The following is a 12337-nucleotide window of genomic DNA, read 5'->3' as shown; positions in this document are numbered from 1 at the left end:
GGGTTTGGACCACCGTCGTGGACGTGAGTAATGTCTGCGACGCGTGGCGAATCTCAACCAGCATATGGCCGTCGTCGCTCCAATACTATCCAGTCCATTCGCCCTGTCCCGCCTGCCCCACCTCTGGTCGTTGGCGACACTCAGGTTTTGAATTCATGGGTTCACGATTTAACAACCTCAAGAGGGATCACATTCAACCATGCTGCTTGGCCTGGTGTGCGAGAAGGAGACATGCTCAGCGCCGTTAGCGCTCATGGAGGGTCTGAACCTTTCCTTTTCTTCGTCCCAAAGGATGAAGGCTCGTCTCGCTCCCAGGTATCTATCATCTGGCACTTCCGCAACACTTTACTCAACTCGCCATCTAGATTTCCATCCCCAAACCCATAGCTGACACCTTCAAGCTGAAAAACAACACAGAGGTGTTGGTTACCAAAGTGCTTGTTTAGTTGGCTTGGACATATTCAAGCTGACTCTGGGGTTTAACAAGGTCGACCCTACCATTCACGCGGCGGACTACGTGGAAATGATTTTTCAAGACCAGTATCTCGGTCGCAGTGACATGTGGAGGCTAGGAGAGTACCTTGTGGACCAGTGTGTCTATGTGAACCAAGATGTCGCGTTCATTGGCGGGATCGCTGCAAAAATCCACGCTATATATATCGGTGGCAAGAAAGTCTCCGCTGCTTGCGTAACGACTGCGACTAAAACCATCTTCCGCTCGCTCTCCGCCAAGGTTACTATCTTCATCCAAGTCTGCCGGGAATTGTGGGAGTTCGCTGGCGATGGGGAGCGCTACAACGAGAAGATTGTCCATTCCTTCCTTCCAGCCTTGTTTGCAAAGTGGCGAGAGGCTAACACCAACCACACCGTGACCATTGTCCTCATCTCGCGTGTGTACTATGACGAAACAGAAATCACCTATGCGGCCGGTCCCTTGCAATGTGATGAGGGTGGATGCTGGTACAAAGACTTTTACAAGGTTATAACAGGTTCGTATGAGTAGCATACTTGCGTGGTCATTCTCAATGTTCTCCACAGATCTCGAGGTCATTCATGAATGGAAGCCAACACTTGTTAGCTTGAAGACGAGTTTCTGGGATTTTCAACGCGACATCCTGCTGACACATCACTATCATCGTGCATCCCAAGATGGATCGACTGGGGTCGCTCCAGAACAAGTCCGTCTTGTTGGGCGCTTATCTTATGCCCATGATGGACCATTACTCGAAGCACTAAACATGGCCCTCACACCAACGGAAACCCACTACATCGATCGTTCTTTGTCACTTACTGGCGCTGCCACCATCGTCATTACCCCGGGAACCGGTTATTATCGTGTTTCAAAGCGGCTTTTACGCCTAACTACGACACGGATGCTTGATCAGGGCTTTGGGTTGGATCTCATCTGTCTTGCAAAGGTCTTGTACCTACGGTCTCTTCACCGCTGTCACTCAAATTCAATAGCATCCCCTGCACCAAAGTCCGATATTCAGTTTCCGCGGACCAGAAGTTGGCCCATCAGAGCGGAACAAGGATGGCACAGGTGCAACTGGTCGCGCCGCTGATCCGTTATGGGGCGGTGATGATGAAATCACTGAGTCGACCCACAACATACGAGAGTATTGGTGGGAACCATTTTGGGTGTTTGTGTCTTTCTGGGACCAGCAGATGGACTTGCCATTCCGCAAGGATAGGTTCGTTGCGCTTTCATTGACGATCATAATTTCGACCAACAATTAAACAGGTTCATTGCTCGAGCAAAAATGCACGAGATACAGATGCTAGGTCTGCTGGAGCACGACGTTGTTTCGGGAATAGAAGTCCCATTCCTACCGCTGTCGAATACCACAACAGGCAGCCCACTCTGGGATGGTGATAGCCCTCCCGCCATAACCAAGCCAGAAGCGGACCAGTTTGACCTCAACATTTTCGCACTCAAACCTGAATCCAAGGCTTTGACTGCCCCTTCTTTGTATCGCGATCCGTGGTTTTCAGTGACACCAGGGTCTACTCAGCGCATTGCGGAGAAACGAATGCCACATAGGAGCACAAGACTTGGGACAGGAGGAATCACAGAAGTGAGCCCGAAAACCGTCCATCGCGAACTACCTCCCGAAAAGTCCGTTGATGGAACATCGGTTGTTTCTGCTGTTGCCCCCAGCGGTGGCCTTAGCAAGTCTCCGTCCCAATCATCTCTGCGGTCTATCCGGTCAAGTCAGTCATCAACCTCGATAAAAGCCATCAAGCGTACGGGATCAGTTGCTTCCAAGTTAGCACCATCATGGCTATTCAATCCATTCCGAAGCACGCCGAGTGAGCCCCAAACAAGCTCCGTCTCAGCATCAGCATCCGCCTCTATCTCTGGAATTATCTCGTTTTCGTCTTCTGTGACCCTGGTTTCAAGTCCTGCAGCGACGATATCAAGAGCTCCCGTGCCAATCAGAGCTAGCCACGACCAGTCTAAGTCCCAATCGGGAGGACGCACACTTGAGGATGATTCCCTAACACCGCATCGGACTTCATTTACCCGGAAATCACCCTTGAACACGCCCCCTCGCGATGAAGCCAGCTTCGGAAAACGGCGGAGTGTCTTGGTTCCATTATCTACTTCGTCATCATTTCCCTCTTCCTCAACCGTACCAACAAATCCTTCACGTTTAGAATCTAACGTGACATACACCCAATCTACTCTCGCCAGACGCTGGGAGCATATATTTCCTGAACCATTGTTCAAACACGACATTAAATGGTCATCTATCGTCACTCCCGCGTGCCTCCCGCTGACTGTTTCCTATTTTCCGAGTGCTCATGAGTTAGAAACCTCGTACGACATGTTTTCCTACGACTTTGTTCTGGATCCAGCAGAAATGCATTCCTTCATGGTCAAGCGAACACAACAACCCAAAAAAGGAGCAGCAACTGAAGCCATGCGTCGTGAGTGGGCTTTGGTAGTGATGCGTGGTATGGCTGCGGTTCGGCTTGCACAAGGCTTTCAGTTCATACTTCGGGACCCGAGCAAGTCAAACACAAGTGGATTGGAGAGTCATGGTCATAGCAGCAACCCATTGCGACGCGGGAAATCATTTGTGGAGGACGAAAAGCCTAGACCGAAAGGAGCTGCCGATGTTCTCCGAAGCGCTCTTGACTCACCGGTATACTTGTGCATGTCGAACGAAATTCATCGAATTGCCTACGCCTCACAAGACGAGACCATCCAGGTCAGGAGGTATGTCCGTCGGATGCCACAGACTCGTCCATTCTCATACGAGTGCCTTATTTGGCCGAAATTGGGTGGTGGCTACACGGAACAGAAGACCGTTTTCAACTCTCACGGGTTAGAAAACTATGGATGGAACAGGTGTGTTTTCTATATCAAGTCTTGGTTGGTGAAAAATTGAAGATTATAGCCTTGATATGCTGATTATAGGATATGGCCATCAGTTCAATGAGTCTCTCCGGTACTGGCGGACGCGTTTCGTAGTCATCCCTACGTTCGACCCTCCATCGACAGACCTCGGGCCATCCGACGAACAACTGAATGAAGAGGAAACCCGTATTCTCGGTATCGAGAAGCTTGCTGAACAGTTCACCAAATTGCGATGGCAGTCCCCTGACGAAGAACCTGCACCAAACGTCAGGTTCCTTTTGACCACCCTGAATCCCGCGGTTTCTGTGCTCGACGAAGCACTTATGGAGCAACTTGACCAAATCCATACAGCTGGTCCTCTGAAAAAGAACATGAAAAGCGAGAAGGAAATTTCGGAAATGTCGCTAGCCGCAGTTGCCAAAGCTATGCGTTCAGATGGCGGGGTGCCAATCAAACATTATGTTTGTTGATGTTCTTTGCGATAGTTGAGTCACTGAAATCCGCCAGGTTTGGCACAAAACTCAATATCCTAACTCTTTTACTGGCCATGACGTTGTTTCGTGGCTCGTTCGCGAGTTCAGAGATATCTCGTCACGGGCACAAGCAACAGAATGGGGCATCAAACTAGAAGAGCAGGGCTTGTTCGAGCATTGTAGAGGCAACCACAACTTCCTAGATGGGTGAGCAATAAGAGTCAGAGATCGAGTTAATCTGATCCCCTGCAACAGACAGTATTTTTACCGATTCAAAGGCGAGTATGCTGTCCCGGTTACTCCTCGTGGGTGGTTTGGGTCGCGTAGATTGATCGGAAGCATCGATCCTCGAGCTTCTGGGACTGTACCCCCAACACCATCAGCCAACTCGCGCAATTTCAGTCCTCGTCAAAATAAACGACGTCTAATTCTGAGTCAGAGTATGGTCATCGACATTGACCCCAACAAGGTTTTACGTTCCCCTTTTGCGCTACTGTGGGTGTTGATATGTTTTTTAGCGAAGCGACCAAGCAGAAAGTGTCATTTTACATCACGACCTCATACATAATCCTGGGACCGTGTTCCATTTCGAGCTGCAGTGGATTGGTACAACAGCCCGCTGCATTGAGGATCAGCTGCGTCAATGGAGTCGTACCATCGAACGTTATGGACTGAAGCTTGTGGAAGCTTATGTGACGCAAATCAGTGATATTCGCGAAAGGAATGCTTTCCAGTCGTGTTTCCCTCTCCGACTCGCTGTTGCACCGCCTGTTGTGCCTGATCTGGAAAAACGAGTGCCATTGGGGACCCACACAGACCAGTATTTCGAATACGCGCTCCTTCGTCGGTTTGACTTCATTGTGGATATCGAGGCTGCCAAGCTTTATCCGCCTCAAGTCGACGTTGTTTACTCCTACCGCCGTTCGCCTTTCGACTACTCACAGTTCGTGCATCGTTCTGGCGTCGCCTTCGTACAAGTCCTTGGCGGGGAAAGGGGGTTCCTATTCCTTACGAATCGCCTTATGGCTCCTGGTCGGATGGGGACAACGTCTAAAAGCAAAGAACACCAACCGGCAGCGGCAGCAGATAACATCCGTGTCGCTCTACAAAACTTCTGTTCTGATGAGCAGGGTCTGCGGGCATTCTACGAGGAGGAGATGGCATTACTGGGCCCGATACCCGAAGAACCGCCACCGCTATCTATCTAGAGAATGAGATATTTATAAGTTACAATTTGCCAAGCACTCGAGGTGCACGAGCGTCTTGAGCATTTTCCTTCCTGGCCCACGCCATCATGCCATCAACCAGACGGTCAATATCATCACGAGTATTGCCCGCATGAAGACAGACTCGAACACGATCTTTTCCCTTTGGCACCGTCGGCCAAGTAATGGGGCGTGCGTTCATTCCGAGATCGAGTAGGTAGGCTGAAAGAGGGCGGGGGGCGTGTTGTCATAATGGGAATAATGGGCGATGGGACGGGGTTGAGGTGGATGTCTGCCGGAAGTGCAAGAATGTGGAGGGGAATGTCGCGTAATTGGGGAGTCAAACTGCTGATAAGATATCGTGACAAATCTAACAAATTTTTCGACAACTGGGTGGGTCACGTCAGCGCATCGCAATGGATTGGTTGCTTTGGACTTGCCTTGTGTGCGGTCCCGTCAACTAGCATGTCGAAAGAACTGTCTGCGGCTATGATATTGGCATGGCTGAGAGATGTAGTGTAGATTAGTGAACGGGCGTAGTTGAGTAGATAGTCGCGAATTAGTGGATTTGTTAGCAAAACGGCTGCGCGATCTGATGAGGTTCCACCAAAAAGTAAAAGAAAAACCGGAACATACCCCCCGTCGCAGCGAGAGCTTTTCCGAACGTGTGGAGCCGTGCCAAGACTTTATCCTCCAAACCGAGCTGAGCAACACGACCTCGGCCCTGTGGCCCGTATATACCAGTCGCGTGCGCTTCATCGACGACGAGGAATCCATTTGCTTGGGGGAAATAATCTTCGAGTGTTTGCACGATCTCGGTAAGGGGGGCGAAGGTGCCATCCATGCTGTAAAGACTCTCGACTGCGACAAACAGACTGCTCTGGCCGGTTTGGAGTTCCGGCCGCTCAGAAATCAGTTTTTTGAGTAAGGAGCGGAGTTGCGGGAGGGAGTTGTGTTCGAATGAATAGTGAGCGCCACGGGCGCGGGAGGCCCTGATGCCGTCGTGGACGGAGGCGTGGATGTACTCGTCATAAACGACGACGTCGCCTATTTGGGGAACACAGGAAAAGAACCCAACATTTGCATCGAAGCCTGAGTTGAAGAGTATAGCGGCGGGGGAGGCGAAGAATTGGGCAAGACGCGCTTCGAGGTCACTATGCGCCTCTCCGTTCACAAGAAGCCGCGACCCTCCGGAGCCAAGGACATCGGGTGATGATTGTAGCTTTTGGACAAAGTTTTTTCGTAGGATGGGTGAGGTGGCCAGGGAGAGGTAGTCGTTGGAGCTGAAATCGACCAGATTGGCGCGGAGAGAAGAGGACAAACTGGTCGGTTCTGGGAGTCTGCGTCTGATTCCCCTCTCCTCGCGCGATTGGAGAGCAGCAAGCAGATGGGCCTCCAAACTGCTTTGTGGGATCGCGGTTTTGGTCATCCTTAGGTGGTTTAACGAAGGCTTCGCCCTTGCCGAGTTAAGTTGTGAGAGAGCCAAGCCCTGGATCCGAGTTAGTTGCTTCTCTCCTCGCATATAGGAGAATGTTGGGGGGATGTGGCGCGTCAAAGACAAACATACACCGACTGACAACGCGTGTCTTTATTACACTGGGGGCAGAACGCAAGTTATGGGGCAGAGGACCCATTTTAGTCGGCGATCAAACGCGCTCTTGCTCTTGACTGTCATGGTTCGCTTCAAGGTACATACGACATACTCAATCGCAATTATCTTAGACACTTCAAGAACAGATGGCTGCTGGTCGAGTTCATCGCTGTCGTTGACTCCTCAACAACTGCTACTGCTCCCGCACTTGACGGCCAGAAGATATTTGCTGCTCTTCGGCAGAGCGTGTTAACAAACTTTGGGGACGTGGGTTGGGGCTCAGTGGGGCTGTCGCTGTCAGGTTTGCAGCTGTCTCCCTCTCAAAGGAGCTGGAGCTCACTTCTCTAGTCAAGTATTATTCCCCCATGACCAACATTTGTATCATCCGCGTCGGCCGGGAGCCCCATAAGATTGCGTGGGCTGCAGTCACATTGCTCACTGCCATCGAAGGTCGTCGCTACATTCCAAATGTTCTTCACCTCTCCGGTATGTTTCCCACCGTTTCTGAGAGAATGTAGCTTAACTCCGGACTAGGAACTATAAAACACACACAGCTAGCGGCGATAACGCACAACAGAGAAATAGTTGCACGCTTTCGAGCGCAAGCCAAGACAGCCAGTAGGCGATATGTTCTTAATTACATAGATCCCGCTGACTGGCTCACTTCCAGGCGCATATCAAGACTCTTATGACGCAAAACTAGAAACTATCAATGCAGAAATCCAAGCACTCCAGGATTGAGCACTCCAGGATTGATTTTGCCGGTTTTACCCAGGCTCGACCTCCGTTGTTGTGGTTGATGGGTCAGTGCGAGCCTGTCCAGCACACGACGATTACGAACTATATTTGGTTGTAGCTATACTTGCAGGACGACGCGTATGTCGATTCAGATTCGAGTAATCTAGCTGTGACATGGAGTGACCTTTACTTTCTGACACGCGTCCACAATGGCAACGAGTCTTGCTGAGCAAATGCAGATTCCCCAGCAGCCGATGGCAACACCACCTACTCCAATCGAGATTGCTCGGGCGCTTATGCAACGTAAAGACGAGATCGACAGCCATCTTCAATTCCACGCGACCCAACTCGCAGACGAGGGGGTTACCATGGACAGCCCGTTGGTCGATGCTGAGGGTTTTCCAAGACCCGATGTCGATATTTATCGTGTGCATAGTTCTCAATAAATTCCAATGTCGACTGGCACCTACATTGGTCTTAGGTCAGGAACTCGCGCAAGAGTATCATCGAGCTGAGAAACGACCGCAATTTGGTTATGGAGCAACTCGCAAACGTTCTCCAGCTCGTGTACGATCCTTCTGTCACACAGCCAAACCCCCCGGTTACTGGCATCGTAGTCCGGCACGGAAAGCCTTTCGCCAAAGTCGATGGGGTGAGCCCAGGGAGTCCAGCAGCAGAAGCGGTGCGTGCTATAAATCTTCATAGATAGATAGTCATAGTCGCTTACGATGTTCAGGGTTTGCTGCGTGAAGACCTCATTTTCCAGTTCGATAACTTGACACAAAGCTCGTTCAGGACATCGTCCCTGCGTGCGCTAGTTGATGTCGTGAACGACAACGAGAATGTGCGCCACCGTGATTGTCATTCACTGTTATCTTGCTCAAGCCAGCTAGAAATCCATACTGTTAAGGGTGCTGCGACAAGGGGAGGGTATGACATTAACTCTGGTTCCCAAACGTTGGAGTGGTCGAGGGTTACTTGGGTGCGTTCGCTGTAATAGCCATCGGCCCGACCATTAACTTGAAGCATCTAGTTGCCATATTGTTCCGTATTCACCTCCGTGATGCCTGTTTGCGCTATTGTTAATGCTATGAACGTGTTCAACGCACGGGCGTCCCCTAATCCGAGTGGTCGGCTTGGTAGGCTCGTTCGCTGGTCATATCACGCTCAGATAGGCACCCTCTGACTCGGCATTGCGCTTCTCGGACGTGTAAATCCCACAGGAGGAAGGCGGCCTTATTGAGCTAAGACACGATCGGTGTCACGCATGTGGAGATAGATGAGGTATTTAGTCGCGTTACTTATCGCTCGACCCTCCAACAAACCACCACCACTAACCAGAACTCGTCTTGTGCCGCTGACCCTGCTTTGTCATGTCTCCTTCGACCACCACCCCCCTCGCAGCTCCTGTTGCTGCTTCGACTCCTGTTGTTGCAGATAAGGATGCTCGTTCGGTGGTGACTGTGTCAGCCGCGCCCAGTGTCAAAGACCAACGGGCCTACGAGCATGACCGTCAGCGGGTGAAGAAGGCCGCAGACTTGGTCAAGATGAGGGCCCTCAAGGGGCAACGCGGCTGGGCAGCGTTAGCAAAGGGCGACACGTATACCTCTTCGCGCAAGAACGCATTCCAACCTGGCTCTGAGAAGACCAAATTACTCAGGCCAGAGGAAGTCGACCTGCTGGAGGACGAGCCAGTCTACCATGCCGCCAAAGTCGCGTCATTCGGCGGGATAACACCGGACCCAACACAGCCCATCCAGTTGAAACTGGGTGACCTGATGACAACATTCCGCAAGCCTCGCAAGGCCACAGGTACGCCCATTTACCCGGCGCAAGGCACTGCTTTCTGACTTGCCAAAGCGAGCGATTTTGTCGTCATCCCTCCTCGTTCGGTCATCCCTCTTGATGATATGATGCCCCGTGACCTTATCGTTGAAGAACCTTGGGAGCATATTTATGGCGTCGATGATGAGTCTGGTGCAAATACCACGACCAAGGCGCCGTCGTACGCTCAAGTCCTAATGAACATCAAATAAGTTATCCAGACCAACATTCATTGCAGCATATATTGTAACAAACACACCTTATTGACCGGACTCATTGACACCCTAGACTGTAAATATACTTGAATCTGTTGTAACAACACATACCCCGTCAGTAGACTTGCCTTATGCCGAATATATGATTATGCCTATGAACGTGCTCAAACCCTCGATTGGGAAGGGGTGCAAATAAATTAGATTCCAGGGTTATTATGACATAAGGCCTTCAGGTATAGAGAATATGGGAAGGGGATGGGCCTGCAACGCGTCAGCGACAAATTAGAAATCGAACTGACTCTTACCTCGGTGTTGAACACGTATTCTAGAAGAAACGCGTCAGCTAGAGATGGCAACGCTTCAACAAGAATACGTACTGTCCAGAGGAAGCACGCTTTCATCAGAAAATATAAGATAAAGATACTTGAGCGTTTCGCTCTGTTCGCTGTCGTTAGTCTAGTTCCAAGTTGATCAAACGAGGGACAAACAAGCATGAACGTCTCCATCTTATCTTCCTTGCGCGACGGTATTTCATCAACGTTGATGATGCTGGCGTACCCGCCAGTTTCGACACGACAGTGCGTCTCGATGGCGGAGAAAATGCGCCAGGCCCAGTTGCGATATTTCTCGTCCCCGGTGAGACGATACGCAATGAACAGGGATTCGATGGTTTCGGGGCTGCAAAGTAGTGAGATATGCTTAGTCAACTTACGAGAAAAGTATACCGAAGGATGTAACGTGCATCATACGGAGGCAGCTCATCGGGTCGTTGACTGTAACGTGAGTTTGCGCGTTATTATGAAGATGAAGGTAGGTCGTACTGGGCTCCTTTAATATACCAATCACTTGGGAACCGCGCATCATGGCCCATACCGTCACTAAAGTCATATCAATACTGCGCTGCAAAGGGCAAGACAGCACCCATACCTTGCAATACGGAAGTGGGCAATTTCTGGGGCAAGACCACTGTAATCCTCTATTAGTCGAATCAATAAACAAATCGAGGAAACTAACGTGGCAGTATCGTGCGTGTCCATGCATGTTTTGACGAGACTTGTTCCGGTTTTCCAGTCTCGTTTGCCCTGCTCGGACAGCTCATGTTGTCGAGGCGGAATGGAAACCGGATGTACTAGCGCGCCGGTGGTGGTGGCACCCAGCATCAGAGAGCCTCCTAGGAAACAAACGAGGTGATCCTATGGTTGAATGAGGATGGAATTGATTTAGCAAATTGCCAAGTCCTGGTACCTGTTTGGGCGTTAAACGCCAGGAGCTAGACTTGTTTAGTAGAGTTTGAGCATTGAACAAGAAACATACATGTCGCCCTTTCCGTTCTGCTCAGGTATGAGTTCGGACGTATAGACCATATTGGAAGAGACGCTCCTCTTGATGAGGGTCTTGTGGATAGCAGTCATTGCATTGTCGTACATCTATGTGATAATTCCAGTAACCACAGGGAGAAACGAATGGGTTGTACCTCTCGATAAAAGTTTTCCGTATTGTTCTATAGCTAGGTAAGACCTCGTCACTGTTTGAATTGAAGTACTTGCAGTTTGGATATATTGCTTCCTGCAAAACGATCAGACCAGTGGAAACGATTCAAGGTTAGCGCGACTGACAATAAATATTCATAATAAGAGTCCGCACGAGATCCAAGTCGCACAGCAGACAGCGCAAATTCACCGGTGTGCCAGCTATTGGCCAGAGTAAGCATCCAATGCGGGGCGAGGGCGAGGAGAAAGAAACTTGCTTGAGGAAGATAGAAGCCAAACCATGCGGCATGAGATTCTTGCGCATTGTATGCATTACCTGCGGAACAGTTCAGCCGGTATTTAGAGGCGCATTTTACACTAACAGCTTCGACTTTTTCCCAGTAGATTGGGTTGCGGGTGAGCAGGGTGAGGTAGCGGAATTCCAGTTGTAGTGTTGCAATCTCTGCTGAGCTCACGAACTCTGGGAATCCTGGGTCAATCATTCCTTCCCTACGCGCCAAATTAATGTTGGTCAATGGGTAGCCTTCGGGAGTGTTAAATGCTGGCAGGATACGCTCCGCAAGGTCAACGGCCTTCTTCAAGTAAAGCGTATCATTCCCAGCAAGATGGTAGGCAGAAAGCAGGCCACCAAGGACCCGGATTGTAGTCTGATCAAGTTCAACATAATCTCGGAGCAGAAGACGGGATCATACCTCAAACGTATTAAACGACGCGTCTCGGTCGAAGGTCATTTTAGTGGCAACCCATCCACGCGCACGTGTGTATTCCTCGTCGAGCCCCATCAGCAGCATCGTGTCGAGTGAATCCACCACGGTATAACCGATCCCACCAGCAGAAGTCAGGTTGGTGCCTTCTCGGCTTATAGGATGGTACTCGTCCGCTCCCATAGCATCCCGTTCTATAGAACGTTAGTTTGGGCATCGTAAAGAGGCGAGGCCCACCATACGCCAGCCAGGCGTGCTAATGAGATTATGTTAGGTGTAGAGTACAGACGGCAGAGAGCAAAATACCTGGAAGGCTTGGACGACCGCATCCCTTTTCGGAATGTCTGCGACAATTTCCGTACGCACAGTCCCAGGGAACATGCGAGTCATTTCATTATCATCGTAGCCCATAAAGGCTTGGAATGCGTCGTGAAATACTTTGGGAGCCTTGAAACGGTGAGGTAAACGGTCTATTGCTGCAAAGTGTAGGCCTACAATAAAGTAAAGACTACAGTATGATCAGTCAACGTATATTCCACGAAGATTTGGGACTTGCATCGCAACACAGAATAGGATGGGCGGTATAATAATTTTAATGAACAAGCTGGCTTCGAAATCAGCTTTGGACTGGTGTTCAGGCCGGTATGTTGGCGGCTCTGGCGCAACGCTCTTCGGCTTCTTGCGTTGCCGAAGTTGCGAGCTCATTTTTGTGGTGGCCAACTAGCTTGAG

General features: G+C 50.3%; 6 protein-coding genes across 6 annotated transcripts; 4 read left to right on the top strand and 2 right to left on the bottom strand.

Moving 5' to 3' along the window:
- Positions 1 to 30: 30 nt before the first annotated feature.
- MIND_00842800 (DEP domain-containing protein) lies at positions 31 to 5048 on the top strand (the record flags this gene model as incomplete). Its single annotated transcript, XM_037365093.1, has 10 exons — positions 31 to 315; positions 366 to 434; positions 488 to 989; positions 1039 to 1418; positions 1465 to 1694; positions 1745 to 3358; positions 3408 to 3828; positions 3875 to 4047; positions 4096 to 4309; positions 4359 to 5048. The coding sequence occupies 10 exons, from the start codon at positions 31 to 33 to the stop codon at positions 5046 to 5048; spliced, it is 4578 nt and encodes a 1525-aa protein (XP_037218335.1).
- A 113-nt stretch (positions 5049 to 5161) lies between these two features.
- Positions 5162 to 6474, bottom strand: MIND_00842700 (Aminotran-1-2 domain-containing protein; the record flags this gene model as incomplete). Its single annotated transcript, XM_037365092.1, has 3 exons — positions 5162 to 5434; positions 5486 to 5628; positions 5682 to 6474. The coding sequence occupies 3 exons, from the start codon at positions 6472 to 6474 to the stop codon at positions 5162 to 5164; spliced, it is 1209 nt and encodes a 402-aa protein (XP_037218334.1).
- A 229-nt stretch (positions 6475 to 6703) lies between these two features.
- On the top strand, positions 6704 to 7377 carry MIND_00842600 (Ribonuclease P/MRP protein subunit POP5; the record flags this gene model as incomplete). Its single annotated transcript, XM_037365091.1, has 5 exons — positions 6704 to 6733; positions 6778 to 6937; positions 6985 to 7122; positions 7171 to 7254; positions 7307 to 7377. Exons 1-5 carry the CDS (start codon positions 6719 to 6721, stop codon positions 7375 to 7377), a joined length of 468 nt encoding a protein of 155 aa, XP_037218333.1. The 5' UTR covers positions 6704 to 6718.
- Positions 7378 to 7583: 206 nt separating this feature from the next.
- On the top strand, positions 7584 to 8438 carry MIND_00842500 (Nas2-N domain-containing protein; the record flags this gene model as incomplete). The annotated part of the gene is made up of 5 exons (XM_037365090.1): positions 7584 to 7802; positions 7856 to 8056; positions 8111 to 8218; positions 8268 to 8356; positions 8408 to 8438. The coding sequence occupies 5 exons, from the start codon at positions 7584 to 7586 to the stop codon at positions 8436 to 8438; spliced, it is 648 nt and encodes a 215-aa protein (XP_037218332.1).
- A 309-nt stretch (positions 8439 to 8747) lies between these two features.
- MIND_00842400 (uncharacterized protein) lies at positions 8748 to 9410 on the top strand (the record flags this gene model as incomplete). Its single annotated transcript, XM_037365089.1, has 2 exons — positions 8748 to 9186; positions 9235 to 9410. 2 exons carry the CDS (start codon positions 8748 to 8750, stop codon positions 9408 to 9410), a joined length of 615 nt encoding a protein of 204 aa, XP_037218331.1.
- Positions 9411 to 9626: 216 nt separating this feature from the next.
- Positions 9627 to 12312, bottom strand: MIND_00842300 (Glycoside hydrolase family 47 protein; the record flags this gene model as incomplete). Its single annotated transcript, XM_037365088.1, has 17 exons — positions 9627 to 9674; positions 9719 to 9738; positions 9791 to 9851; positions 9902 to 10091; positions 10139 to 10186; positions 10235 to 10291; positions 10341 to 10379; positions 10428 to 10606; positions 10659 to 10683; positions 10728 to 10840; positions 10888 to 10914; positions 10957 to 11550; positions 11596 to 11801; positions 11845 to 11863; positions 11914 to 12054; positions 12103 to 12115; positions 12164 to 12312. 17 exons carry the CDS (start codon positions 12310 to 12312, stop codon positions 9627 to 9629), a joined length of 1929 nt encoding a protein of 642 aa, XP_037218330.1.
- Positions 12313 to 12337: the final 25 nt, after the last annotated feature.

The sequence above is a fragment of the Mycena indigotica genome, assembly GCF_014461135.1.
Source record: "Mycena indigotica strain 171206Taipei chromosome Unknown Mind.scaff0007, whole genome shotgun sequence".
NCBI classification, from domain to species: Eukaryota; Fungi; Basidiomycota; class Agaricomycetes; order Agaricales; family Mycenaceae; genus Mycena; species Mycena indigotica.
The sequence above is the reverse complement of the archived record's forward strand: the minus strand, read 5'-3'. Positions and strand labels throughout refer to the sequence as shown.